Raw genomic sequence first — 15420 nt, 5'->3', positions numbered from 1 at the left:
AAGAAAGTGTGGCCTGCATCTTTCAGAGGTCCCAGGGCTAGGAGTGTCTTGTTTTTTATGGTGGGCCCTTTCGACCACAACTGATAATTCACAGTAACAAGATGACTCAGGACAAGCCCCTGGAGCTTGATGTCAGCCAGTTCTCCACCAAGGGGCAGGACTGGATGAAGAGTGAGTTCAACCATGTGAGTAAATAATCAATCAATCATGTAAAGTAACACACCTTCAATAAACATCTGGACACCAAAGTATGGATGAGCTTTCCTGGTTGGCAATACTCTGTGTATTATCATACACAGTGGCCAGGAGTAGATAACACTGCCAAAGGTTCTTCCACAGGGAGTGGACCACTGGAAAGGAGGACTGGAGTTTGGATCCCTCCCAGACTCTGCCCTGTTTCTTCCTTTGGCTGATTCTAATTTGTGTCCTTTCTCTGTAAAATGTGAGTATAATAGCTTTCGGTGGGTTCTGTCTTTCTAGTGAATTATTGGACCTGAAAGTGAATTTGGTAAACCAGTGAATATGTACTCACCAAGACACTCTCTACTATAGTAGAATCTTAAATTTTTAGGCTTTTGAGGCTATTTATTTTCTCTTTGCTATTTTCTGGAATGTGTATGTATGTCATCAGTTTTGTTTTGAAGGATTTATAAGAACAGTAATAACAGCCATTATGATTACTAATGCTGGTCACTATCTGACTCTGTTTAATGGCAGTAGTAGCTATAAAATCTAGATTTTTGAGGTGTGTTTGCATAGTACTGGGATTCAAGGATTGTGAGAGACTTTCAACAAAAGCAGCACTTTGATACCAAAAAAGTTAAGATTTTCAGTTAGTGCTTTTTCATGAGAAGATAAAGAAAAGTATACATTTAAAAAATGTTGATGTTCTTATTTTAGTGATCTTTTAAAACAAAGTATTTTGTACAAGGTTACTTCAGTAATAGACGTGGCAATAATATCCTTTATATTGCTTATCATTTGATTTCTATGCACTGAATTGACAGTCACCATGGAAGCAAATACATTTAAATTATGAAGAAAACATATGCCAGTTACTGTAATTACTTAACCTTGAGGCTAGCAAAGAGATAATTTATTTTTTAAAAAATTTAGGCTGTTATCATCATACAGGGAGAGAAGTTCTCACTAGTTTAAATAAGACCCAGTCTTTCATGCCCAGAGCATAGGGTAGAAAATTGAGAGGAAGATCACACATGATAAAAGTAACTATAGAGATAGGGAGAAGATCAGAGAGTCAATTTTGATTATATATGGAAAGGAAACTAATTCATGGTGAAGTCAGGTTAATAGGGAAACATGGAAATATAGGAAGACATTTACATGGTTATTTATTAAAATACTCTCCATGAATCTACTAAGTAGATAATAAATGGATAACAAAAAAAGACAGAGAGAGAAATTTATCAGTTTAAAAGCTATTTAACAAAAGACCAATGTATACATCCTCTAAATTACGTCCATAAAAAATTTAAATATACATATCACATTACCAAACCCAAAATAATCTTTCTAAATAAATGAAATACATAGACATCTAGACAAATTCAGAATTCAAATGATTAAAAACATTTAAAAAATCACAGTAAATTATATCTTAGAAATAAAACAACAAAATGACGGTTATATACAATTGTTAAAGTTTCAAAAGCTCAATGATGGGGCAAAATTGCCATAATTTATTTAAATAAGTACTGTTTGCTAATGTTTATATAATATACCTAATTTAACATTCTGTTGTATAATAGATTTAAAGAAAAAATGTTGAAACAATCAAAAATTGAATTATAGTTATTCTTAAAATGTCCTAATTCCCATGTGTCCACAGTTGTGAGTTACAGTAATTCTTCCAGAAAAGTCAAATATTTGGTAAAGCAAGGCACAAAGGACCAGATTTTTATTAAGGTGCTTTTTCTTTGGTCTTGCAATTAGTTTAAATATGCTAAATATCTGGAAGATTCTTAAGATGACTTTCAATATAGCATAAATATCTTTAATAAACCTTTTCTTATGTAAAGCATACATCCATATGTAATTAAATAATGTAAAAATGAAAGTGTAAATAAAACAAATGATCCTAAACTTTGTTTTTAAAAACAAAACACAGTTGAATTGACTATACAATGACATTTTAAAAGTCCAATAATTTATTATGTAGAAGTATCAATTCTTAAGGTCAGTCAGAATTACAGTAAGTCTACTAAGCACAGTCAACTAGTTTCATTTCAATTTTGTTTCCTTAGAATCTAGTTTAAATACCAAACTACTTTTCCTTCTATGAAATTGTGATAGTCAATAAAAATTGATGTAAACATTTAAGTTTTGCATCTCTAAACTACATTTCCACCATAAAAGTAGCCTACAACTTCTATAAAATCACTTTTTAAAGAATTGATACAATTTGTGGTGAAACATCTACATGTTGGATTTCAAACTTTTCTTCCCAGATACTATATTCTTAATTTTCAATACAACTACCAATTGGCACTGTAATCCTATAGATTAGCATGTTTTTTATAATGAACAAAGTAGTTGAGAGATAAGTATACTTTAAAAAGTATAAGAATTTAAGTAATCAGGGAGTCATTATTATAAAAGATTGATATAATAAGGCTTTTGGAGGTCATTAAAAACAGACCACACACACAAGAAAATGGCATTATCTGTATATATGACATGATCTAGGATACAGCTCCACCTTCTCAAATATGATTATTTCTTTATGAATTAAAATATAAGCTACACAGCCCAATCTCTAATAATTTTTTCAAGCTTCCTAGAAAACTATAAATTATGCCTAATAAAAATTTGTTTTGAAAATAGACTATTTTGTCCTTTCTTACAAGTCTTATATTTTTATTCTTTGTTGGGAATATTGATAATTGTGTTATTTTGGACACCTGAAAATATATTATTACTGTAATATGTCTGATATTCAATTATTTGCTTGTATCATTTTTGAAGTGTTAAAACAAGGACAGACTAAACCTGAATTAACAATTAATTGTAAATGCACACTGAATACATATGTACCCATTACTTCAATGTGGGCTGAACATACATTTTTATATTTAGTATTGAATTCTGTGCATTTCCAGAATTTAGCAGTAGGTAATTAAATGTAAGTCTGCATGTTGTTGTGGTCTAAAAAGACCATGCTAGAAATGTGGTAGAGTTATTAAACAAATACATATTCTAAAAGGTGGTCACTGACTATCATAATTCAGGCTTCCAGAAAGCTTGCTTGGTGCCAATTTGGAATCACCAGCAAATGGATTAAAATACTTCATAATTTAAACACTTTTAAACTCTGGACAAAATAGATAGATTAAGCCTATGTCCTGTAGAGACTAGGTTTGCATCAGCAAAGTAGCACAGCCCATCCTAATTAGCCAAAAGTACCTAACAGTTTGTAACATGGTATTTTTGAGCCAAGTTCTATATAATAAAATCCATTAGAACTATATAAAATACTTATTTTTCATAGTTCTATTAGAATGGGAGACTTTTTAAAAAGTACAAAAAGAAATCACTTATACACAATAAGTATTTTTGTCTATAGTCAATAATTAAATTAAACCCATATTCCAATTTTAGAAAGTATTTTTGCCCACCAGTTCATCTTATTGTTTCTACTATATTTTTTCTCCTTTGAACCAATTTATTAAATAACTCATGTAATGTGCAACTTCAACTCCAGTGCTTATCAAGATGGAAAAGAAACCACTGTTTTAATGCAAAGTGGTGGCTCCTTCCCAGCAGCTTTTGTGGGGCCACTGGAAGGGAACTCAGAATTTGGCTACCTCTCTCAGACATGTGATCAGAATATTCCTGGGGATGAGTTTATGAGGTGCCTTAAAAGTTCTTATGAGCAGCCCTGAATTTATAGTTACAGTGCCACTTGAAATAAAATAGTATCATGGCAATTTGGAATGTCTCTAAGAAAAGTCATTTGGTCTCAATTTATTGACATCTATCCTTTTTTTTTTTTTGGTTTGTTAACAGTTGTAGACTAAAGGAAGTTTTTATAGATTGATGAGTGAAATATTAATTTAAAAACATTCTAATTTTATACAGTATATGCTTTGACAGTTCAAAGTTCTCCAAATGGAGATAAGACAATAATTATTTTAAATTATTAAATGAGTATTTAATCCCTTTAAATTATATTTTAAATATTTCATGGAAATTAAATGCACAGAGAAATTTAAAGTAATATTAAGAATTTATCTGATTTACAGAAAATAAATGCAGTTAAGAATTAAGGACAAAACTCCACTAATGGACTAATGGAAGTTACTGGCTAATACCTAGCACAGGAGCAAATGGATTGCTTTCAGCAGTTTTGAAGCACTGCAAGATCTTAAAATGTAGATGGAGAAATAAATATTTCTCTTCGTTAAATTTAAAATGAATTTTATTCTCTGACAAATCAAACTCAGAACATTACTTTATCAATTTCTATGTAGTTGAACAAAGAACATTTAGCAATCCTTTGATTAGTAATCTTTTGTATAAATATAAAAATCTGATACATGAAAATGTTTTCCAAATCATACTTCTATTTCTTCACAGCTTAAGAGGTAATTATAGTTTTCAAAGTTTGAATATTCCATGTGATTTGATATACTGGTACAGAAAGAGTAAGATAAAAAACATTTAATAAGATTAAATAGATCAAATTTTCAAAAATTATCTGACATTTGTTGTGTGCTCTTGCAAAGAATGCATAGGACATTTCTGCAGCAATCAAAAAGGTAAAATCTTTTAAAACTCAGATTTCATGTTTTCTCCAATAATTATTCTAATCCCTGGAAATACTTTCAAGCTTTGATTTCTAGATGCAATAGGTATTTTGTTAAGTACACATATTTTGTCCTTACACTTTTATATTTTCAGACCATTTCAACAATATCAGATTCAGTGTGATGGTATCTTCTTAGAATCTGTAGAAGTCCTCTGTGCAAGATTAATGTTGAGATTTCTAGTGCACCATTGTGAAAAACCAGCTAAAGACAGTATATGGCTATGCTTTAGTGGGATTGCCTGCAGGTTTGGGATCATAACCGTATAGGAAAGTAGCTGTTATTACAAGGATGGCTCCAAGGAAAAAGACACTAAAAAGATGAAGAAAAATCAAAAGGAGAAAATCAGATTAAATACAAAACAGATTCTATTTCTTTACTTATACAAATAATTATAATTTGGGAAAAATGGTCCAGCAACATAACTTACCACATTCCAGGTATTCAGCTAAGCATTACACACACATTATCTCATTAAGTTCTCATAACAACCCTATGAGGAAGTATTAGTATTTTCTCATGTTTTTATATATGAGGAAACTGAAGGTTAGAATGTTTAAGTAACTTGCTTAAAAGCCTCACAACTTTAAGTGGAAAATGGGATTCAAATTCACATATGTCTGACTCTAAAGCCTATACTTCCATCCTGTACTATATTGTCTCCCAAAGCAAAGAGTTTTAAATGTTGCATTTTACCTTAATATGCCTTTTGCCTACAATATATTGAATAATAAGTTATCTGTTTTAGAATATTTGAAAATATAAAGGGAAAACTGCATACCTTTCAAACCTAAGTAAAGTTCAGTTTAAAATCCAAGGTAAGTAAAACTCAAGACCAATTTTTATAGGGTGCTTTACAAAAACAAATTAGATTAAATGCAAGTAGAGTTGGTTTCTTCTTTATCTATCCATAGATAGAATATACCCTACTATAAACTGGGAGTGAACTTAAACTGATAATGGAGCTTAACTTGGACATAAAACTAGAATACTGATCTTAAATTTTAAGATGTATATTCTTCAAAGTGCTGTTATAAGGATATGATTTAGTCTTGGTTTTAAAGTTTCTATTAACAGTTCAAAGTCACTCCCATGCTTTAAAAAATAATTTTGTTCTATAAAGGAAAAAGATCAGCAATCCTTACTAAGACATAAAGAATCCTTCCTACTGTGGTCTCTCCAACCTCCTCCACACTCCACCCCACCCAATCTATAATTTATCCATTCAGTGAATACAAAGTGCCTTTTAGGACAATGTCCTTATAAATGCTATTCCCTTTGCCTGTAATGCCCTTTTTCCCAAGAAAATGGCTTATTCATAACAATTCAGGTCTGATATCTTCAGGACTCATTCCCCTAGGCAGAGTTACTCTATGGTAACACCTATCGCTCTGTAGTAAATAATGCATTATTTACATGTCTGTTCCCCTGCTCAACCACATGCTTGTATTTCATTATTATACCCCCAGTGCCTAGCATACATAGGGAGCTCAATAATTACCTGTTATGATAAATATCTAGTGTTGAAATAATGCAAATGGACAATTTTTCAAAAGCTTTAGATGGCAGCATACATGTAAGATTAAGATAACATTAAACTTCCTATAATGTATTTTGAAGAAAATTACTACCTAAGGAATATTTGATAATTATTCAGGTTTTGGAGATAAGCTTCTGACTGAAAATTTCCTTTGTCAGGTATAAAGACCTTTTCTTAGTTTTCTGGAACTCTGGAATTACATAGAATCACATGCTTAACTGAAAATCTGTCTGATCCAAATTTCTACCCACTGCAGGGACCCATTCTATAATATCTCTAGCAGTATCTCCTAGAATACCTAAAAATGTCAGGAAACCTCTTCTTCTCAAGCCAGTTTTTTTACAATGGTTCTTAGAGAAAAAAATATCTGTTGAAGAAAAAACTATCAGAATTTAGTGATAATTTCAAGGACTTGGGCCCTATTTTCCAACTGAATTGTACGTGTATTTCCATTCCTGGATTGATTATAAGGCTGTATTTATTTATTCACATGTCTACCTCTCTAATCATCTGACTTCCTTAAAGACAGGAAACCATATCATGTTGATGTATTACTGTTTTTCTAGGATCTAGTACAGTGACAGGCAGTTATCTATTTTAGGAAAAATAATCCATCTCCCCCATCAGACTGGGTGTCCTATGTATATTCTCAAAACATCATTCATTCATTCATTCAATAATAACAGTACCATTATCTTTTCTCCTTTTATCTTCACCCCAATATACTTTATGTATTCCATCAGAAACTTGGATTTACATACAAGTGTATATCTTATTGACAAACTACTATTCTCTTGTCATCTCCCAGTTTGCTTGTTCATTCACTGTTTTTTCTTGCATGATTCAAAGATTTTAAGTTAATACCTTTAGCCTTATGTGAGATCTTTCTTTTTTTTGAAACAAGTATACCTTTTTAAGTGTACCTGAAAAATTCACAAGTTTGAAACATTCTCAAATAATATTAAAGTACATAATTTCCCCATTTAATGGATAGGGAATAAAGAGAGCATCATTAAGATATTAGGTGCTAGTTCTTGGGCTCATCTCACTACCAAAGTAATTCATTCCTATACTAAGCTAAAAACAGAAGTACTTTTAAATTCATGCCTTAGAAAAATTAAAGATCTTAACATTCAACTTCCAGACCTATATGCAGATTGCTAGAAAAGAATCAAACCATAAGTCTCCAATATAAAACTATGAAGAGCATATTATATTTTTCTACTTCAAAATTCCATCCATAACCCTATCTCACTATCAATAATATAAATGAATTTTAGTAACTGTAGTAAAATTTTAAGGTCTTGAACATTCATTCAATGAACATACTGAGTACCTATTACATGCCAAGCTCTGGCTTTCCTTACTGATCAGATGATAGGTCTTCTGGAGAAAGGAGTAAGAATGGTAGAATGGAGAGGGGTACTCTTTTATTTAGGGAGGTCTCTTGATAGAGAGACATTTCAGCCAGTATGTGAGGGAGTATGCATGCGAATATGTAGGGAATGCGTATTCTAAGATGAGTAAAGGGTTAAGTGAATGTCAACAGCAGAGGTTACTTTAGCTGTAGTAGCTCAAAAAAAAAAAAAAAAAGAACAAAAGGAAAGTAACATCAGATGAGGACAGAAAGGTAGCTAAGGACCAAACCAAATAGGCCATTGATGATGATGACAATTTTTCAGCGTCATCAGAAGCAATTAAAAGGTTTCTGAGCAGAGTAGTCAGGTGATCTGATTTACATGAAACGAATCATGCTGATTGCTACACAGAGAAAATTGGGGAGCACAGGGCAAGAGAAGGAGCAAGGAGACAAGTCAGGAGACTATTTTGTTAATCCAGATAATAAATGAGGGTGCTTGGACCAAGTAGTAGCAGTAAGGTTATGAGAAATGGTCAGATTCTGAAGACATTAAAAAGAAAGAGTTGAGAGGATTTGTTTCTGGATTAGAATGGCATATGAGAGAAGGATAAAGAGAAGCTGATGTCCTTACTACTTCTTATTTCACTTCAAAAATAACTTCCATACATCTCAACTTCTTCTTATGAATCTATCTATATCCTAGTGTATAGACTCTGCCTTCTCTTAGATTACTCTGAATAAACTGTTCTTATCTAAGTCAAGGAGGGTTTTGGCCTAAGGAACTGGAAGAATGGAGGTGCTGCCACTTACTAAATTGGGAAACCCTGACAGGAACAGAAAACGAATTATTAGTAGACATTCAAATGAAAATGTCAAATGATCAATTAGATATATAAGCCTGGAATCCAAATTCAAATTTGAGAGTTATTAGTATAAAGATATTTAAAGCCTTAAGAATAGAGATCACCAAGTGAGTGCAAATAAAAGAGGTCCAAGGACAGATCCTTGGGAGACTCAATTTAGAAGTTGAGAAGATGAGGGAAGTAAAGTTGGAGGAAATCAAAGTATGGTATCATGTAATCTACTCTGGGATTACAATTAGTAATTAAAAATAATAATAACAATAGGACCTTCAAAACCATCTGTAATGCATATTCATTACCCTTCATTCTTCCTCTGTCTCCTCCCTTGGCATCCATGCCACTACACAGTCCATGGTCTCCTGCTTCACTCATTATTCCTTTTGCAATTCCTTTCCAAACCACTCTTCTTTTTGCCACCACTTACTACAGTTTAGAGCTACCTTCTGTATATAAAATCTCCTCTTAAAGATTGTCATCCACTTTCCTGGCTTTAGCTATATAAATTCTACACTTAAAAATGTCATTACATGACTTATATTATGACTTTATATACTTACCAGCTTTTTTAATATGATTTTTTACTTTGGAGAAAAAAATTCCAGTCTACTGGGAAAATTCTGGCTAACCAAATTTGTATAAAACCTTTCCAGTGGAAGATTTTCTTTCATGAATCTTTTTTGAAACCTTTAAAAAAAATATAGCTAAATGGACCTTTTATTATATTTCCATGATTCTTCAAAACTTTTCATATCAGATCTTATGAAGAATTCTTATTCTTGTCTATACTTTTGGGTACTTATATAGAAAAGAATATATTACCTGGTTGGCACAAAATCTTGTAGCCAAAAGTAGGATATCAATGTTGATAATATTATGGATAAAGATGTTGCAAATCCTTTTAAAATATTATCCGCATACTTAATAACAGCAGCTATTACAAGGCCTCCAAGTGCCTGCAGAAGTTTTAGAAGATTACTTAAAAAAACAAACATATATAAAACTGTCATTTGAAACAATCTCATTCCTCAATGAAGTATTAGGCTTTTGTCCTATAAATTTAATCCCATTATAGTGATTTTTGTTAAACATATCTTATAACCAATAGACTTCTAGGTTTTGTTCAATAGCCCTCCTAATGGTATCTGGTACTTCCAAAAGGTTATCTGACAAAGTAACTGCCAGCATAATCTGCAGTTTGTTATAATGTAGTTTAATCATATTACAAATAAAACATCTATCCTCATCCAACTTAGTAATTAAGCATTACTTGTTCAGACAAATATGGGAAAATTAGTCACAGTGCTGATTAGTGAAATATTTTTAGGTCTGAGTATTTAAAAAAATAAAGTGTAACTTGAAAGTTATCTTACTGGCCTTTCCAAGAGCCTCCTAATTAGCTTTCTTCCTCTAGCCACTCCCCATTCGAATTCACTTTTCATTGCTGTTAGATTACTCTTCTTAAAGCAATTTTAATCGTTCTCTTTCTTTAAGAGTGTAGAAATAACTTTCTACCAAATCTTTCTCAACTTCCAAATTGTGCTTCCTTAAATAAGAAGGTTTCACCGTACTACATAGTTTTGTCTTCTGCCAGATTTTACTTACAAACTCCCAAATCTGGTTTACTCACCTTAACAACTTTCATTGTATCTCAAATGACGGAAGCTTTATTAGAGAAAGTCACAAATTATGCCAGTTATGCTCAAAACAAATTGATGTTTGAGTCCAAATACTTCTTGGCAATGTTCTTATTCATTTACTTACTGCCTATTGAATGAATGCCTCATATCAACTACACCAAACCTTTTTCATTTTATTCAAGTCTTCAGCCCCTACTTAAGGGAGAGGATGTCCCTCTTTGCTAGAATAAAAGCCATCATATATAAACTCTCCTGACTTACCCTACAGTGACTTGTATCTTCATTTTAATATCCTCCAGAGTATTCAAGTATGTTTTGAAGATGAAATTATTCAACCCTTGAACAATTTCAAATTATAAAGTGAGGTGATCTGACAGGAATATTCCATTGTGTGACTACAATATGAGGCTGTAAACTCTTACAAATTTAAATATCCAGACCTGGTTTTTGAGCCTGAATGGGCAAACCACATACTTCCTGTACAACTCTAAGAATTGTAAAAAAATCAAAAGTTACATTTGTCCTCAGCTTCAACTCTTTTATTCTAAACTTGCACTTTTATTATATTAAATTTAAATACCACAACGTTAATTCATGACCCCTTTGCAAAATAAGTTTTCATTACATCATTAAGATCAGTTCTATTTTAACACCTCTGAATAAACTAGAAATAATAAGAGCACTAACAGGAGGGACTTTTTTTTTTCTCACATTGTACATCAGTAGCTACTTGGATTCTCTATATTAAAATGAAGTTTATTAGCATTAAATATAAGACTTTAAAGTTTTACCTGAAGAATGACAACTATCCAGGTCAGACGGTTATATCCCTGAAAAAATCCATTCTTTGACACCAATTCTCCATCATAAATGTATACACCCATTAATCCAAATACACTCCCAAAGAAACCTAAAAATAAATGTAAAGTGTATGTCATGTGTTATTTAGTTTGTCTGAAGAGATATTTTTCCATTGGCATTCCAAATTATTTTATATTTAACTTTTTCTTTTTGATAAAATTTTACTACTTTAAAAACCTTTTACTGGTGTATTTATATAAACTTGACAAAAGTATACTTAATACTATATTATGACTATAAAACAAAGAGAAGAATAGAAAAATAGGGGCTACCAGTTTTGGAGCACTAAAAATATATAATGCATAAATTACATAACTACATGACTCTCCACCTAAATATTTGGAAAACACTCATTTTTTTATATTTTTCATTATATCTTGTATCTTCCTATTGTTAGATCTAGATTTTCATATATTCACATTTGTACATAAAGATATAAAATCTTAGATATGTGGCATAGCATTTTTCCTTATTAAGAAGTTTTGAAAGTAAAATAATATCCAAAAAATCAGAGCTAAGAGTCATATGCAGTCAACATCAGAAGCTGTCACTACTGAAGTCTCACACCTCAGTGACACCAAAAACTATGTCTTGTTCTCTGCTGCATTCCTTACCTCTACCACAGAGCTTATCCCCTGACTACTAAACCTAAGAGATTACCAGGAGCAATTCTGAACTACAAGTAAAGAAATGGACACTTACGGGGTAGTCTCTGGTCAGGTATACAATCAAGAGTGCAGGGTGAAACAATTTTTTAATAAAGCCATAACTAATCAAAGTATTCCATGATGGAAAGAAACTGAAATGGATATGAAATGTTCCTCCAAAAATTTTATTCACGCTGACTCAATTATTTTAACATGTCTAATTTCAATCATGAAAATAATACTGGCATAATACAAATTGTAAAAATAAACACTTTTGAGGGTACTATTCATTTTTTTGATGATAAAACTAATACTTGATAATTATAACAAATGTATACAATACAGAAGGGCACATACATGTCAGTATGTACAGATACAGTGCATTCTTTCTATCAGTTGTATATTTCACTCTATAAATAATAATAATATGAAAATCATATATGATGCCATGGGCCACAAACAAATATTCTAAGTGCTTCATGTAAACTCACAACAACCCTATTAGGCAGATGTTTTTATGCCCATTGTGTAGATGAAGCACTGAAGCATAGAGAGGTTAAATAAATTTGCCCAAGGTCACACTGCAGGTGAGTGATGGGCTCAGGATTTGAATCCAGGCAATGTGGCCCTGGAGTCAATGAACTTAACCATACACTATTAAATCATACCAGTAATTTATTTAGCCAGTGTTCTACGTATCTTTTTTTTTTTTTACAATTTTAACCAATGCTGAAATGAATAACCTTGGACATCAATCTTTTGCTCTTGTACAAGTATATCTGAATGAAAAATTCTACACCAGACAGACATGAAATTTTTGCATCAAAGCCTTTATGTAAAATTGGAGATCCAATAAGGTTATATCATCTATATCTGTGGCAACCATTGGCAATAAGAGTTCCTATTTGTCTACCTTCTGGCTAACATGGGATCTTATCAGTTTACTAATCTTCACAGTTGATCTTTGAAAAATGCTATTACATTGTTTTAATTTCTGTATATGTAAATTTGAATTATCTATAACTTATTTATGTATCCTTTTCAAAATTCTCAGTCAGCTTACCATTAGATTGTGCTATATGGTCATATCAAAGAATAAGAAATCCACAAAGCACCACAGAATCATGAATTCTGACCTTTCATTTTTAATTTACAATTTCAGAAAATTTGGGGCAATTCACAAAAATGAATATATCTTTCTTTTGTGACATTTACATATTTATATAAATAGCTGACATCAGTGCTTAAAATATACAAGGCAGTTTTATTCCAAATACTTTACCTGTATTATCTTATTTATTCCTCACAGCAACATACGTAGTAAATACTACAATGAAATACATTTTATAGATGAGGAAAGTGAAGCAGAGGCAAGTTCATTAACTTCCCTAAGGTACCAGGTGCTAAGTCATGAAATAAGGATTTGAGTGGTCTAACTACAAAACCAAGTGTTCTTAACTAGTGAACTATAGATCTATCTATCTATCTATCTATCTATCTATCTATCTATCTATCTATCATCTATCTATCTATCTATCTATCTATCTATCTATCTATCTATCTATCTATCTATGATCTATCTATCTAAAGTACATAGTAGTTTCTTTCTGAAATGAATTAAATTGGTTAATCCTTGAAAAGTCTGTGAACTTGCCTTCCAGACCAACTGAACAAAAAGTATAATTTTGTCTTTGAAAATATTTACCTTGAATGGTTCTTCTTTTTTAAATTTATTTTTATTTACTTTTTTTATTTTGGTATCATTAATGTACAATTACATGAGCAACATTATGGTTACTAGACTCCCCCTATTATCAAGTCCCCAACACATACCCCATTACAGTCACTGTACATCAGTCGTAGTAAGATGCTATAGAATCACTACTTGTCTTCTCTGTGTTATACTGCCTTCCCCGTGCATGCCCCCTACATTATGTGTGCTAATCATAATGCCCCCGTTTCCCCCTTATCCCTCCTTTCCCACCCATCCTCCCCAGTCCCTTTCCCTTTGGTAACTGTTAGTCCATTCTTGGGTTCTGTGAGTCTGCTGCTGTTTTGTTCCTTCAGTTTTTTCTTTGTTCTTATACTCCACAGATAAGTGAAATCATTTGGTACTTGTCTTTGTCCACCTTGAATGGTTCTTTAAAAAAAAAAACTCAATACATTCCTATACATTTTGCAGAGAAACTTAAATATATCCTATGTGATAAAATGAAGGCTCGATCTGTTATCACATTACTTAAAAGCATCTAGCATGATGGACTTTAATTAAATGTGGAATGTTTGTATGGGATTCATTGACTAGGAGTACAGACATTTACTGCATGGGGCCTGAAAGGGCTTGTTATGACTACTATCAAGAGAGACAAAGTATAAATATTAAGTTGATGTGGACACACAGAAACTGTGATTTCAAAGATGAACTCCAAGTCATAAGAACAAAGGCTTAAAATAGAATGTGTGGATTTGCAGTTGAGCTGCTTCTCACATGAAGCATCTTGCAAAATGAATGGATGCCGGGAATATTAAATGCTGGAATATTTGTATAAGGACTTATATATTATAATAAATACTATATATAAATAGTTAAAATTGCTCAGAGGCAATCTTTTGATATGTGGGACTTTCCTCCCTTTTAAACTGTTTACCTTCAGTTAGAAAAATGCTCCACTATTTAAAAGCTAAAACATAACATTTTTATGTTTTAAAATAAAAAGGTATATTAAGAATATAAATCAGACGAAAGGTTCATCAATTCGAACTTTCTGTTTAAGTATTTTTTCAGCTTTATTGAATATAACTGACAAAATTGTAAGATTAAAGTCCACATAAGTGTGATTTGATATTCTTAGACAATATGGTGACTATAGTTGATAACACTGTATCATATAATTGAAATTTGTTAAGTATCTTAATCTGCTTTTCCAGGAGAAAAATATGTAAATTAATTGTAACATCTTCAAGGAAAATGAAAGCAACCAAGGATAAATTAACTAAGGCCCCAAATGATAAGGAACAGAAACAGGCTATATATACCTTATGTCACAGACCTAAAATTCCATATTCTTGAATAAAAGACATTCATTTAAAGTATAATCTTTTAAAGGGTAGAACCTTGCCAAGATATTTGGATCAACAGCAGATTTTAATGAAAGGCTTATTTATTTAAAGATACATAGAAAACTTTAAAGATAACAATATAACCACTTTAAGAAATAATATTAGAAGAACATTAAAAACTTACCAAGCTGAATGTTTCTTATCCATACTGACTGTTTGGTTTCTTTTAAGATTTTCTCAAAGTAAACCCCAGCAAAACCACTTGAAAAACATGCTGTGAGAACTGCCATGAGGCCTACAAACTGAGAGCCTGCAGAAAGTTCCTTAGACTCAAGCTTTTGAGAATCTGAAGGCCACTGAACAGAAAGAAAAGACTGAAGTTTAATTCCTATAATATTTTACAAAATGCTTATTTAGAGCATACTCTAAGACCTTAAAATAAAAATGTAACCAATACCATTCTTAGGGATTGCAGAGGACAGCTTTTGAAAGAAAACCTTAGAATCATTTTATTTTTCCCACTTACAACTTACTAATTTCAAAAAATACCCTGAAAAAGAGAAAGAGAATGAGTAAATGCATGATGCACAAAATAGCCTCTACAAGCAGTTCAGTTGTAGAAATTC

At 31.6% G+C, this 15420-nt stretch overlaps 1 protein-coding gene across 3 annotated transcripts in view; it reads right to left on the bottom strand.

Moving 5' to 3' along the window:
• Positions 1 to 1335: 1335 nt before the first annotated feature.
• The window catches only part of SLC35A3 (solute carrier family 35 member A3), a 61361-nt gene continuing 47276 nt past the window's right edge, over positions 1336 to 15420 (bottom strand). For 2 of the 3 annotated variants that reach the window (XM_037024651.2, XM_037024648.2), the window contains exons 5-8: positions 14979 to 15150; positions 11018 to 11136; positions 9409 to 9542; positions 1336 to 5138 (exon numbers count right to left, since the gene is read on the bottom strand). In XM_037024651.2, coding sequence (XP_036880546.1) covers positions 5048 to 5138; positions 9409 to 9542; positions 11018 to 11136; positions 14979 to 15150 — 516 coding nt within the window. In that variant the 3' untranslated portion in view covers positions 1336 to 5047. Of the gene's footprint in view, positions 5139 to 9408; positions 9565 to 11017; positions 11137 to 14978; positions 15151 to 15420 lie in introns of those variants that run through there. The other variant, XM_037024657.2, reaches the window with a different exon arrangement.

The sequence above is a fragment of the Manis javanica genome, chromosome 4, assembly GCF_040802235.1.
Source record: "Manis javanica isolate MJ-LG chromosome 4, MJ_LKY, whole genome shotgun sequence".
Taxonomy (NCBI): Eukaryota; Metazoa; Chordata; class Mammalia; order Pholidota; family Manidae; genus Manis; species Manis javanica.
Note: the sequence above shows the minus strand (reverse complement) of the source record. Positions and strands in the feature narration are given on the sequence as shown.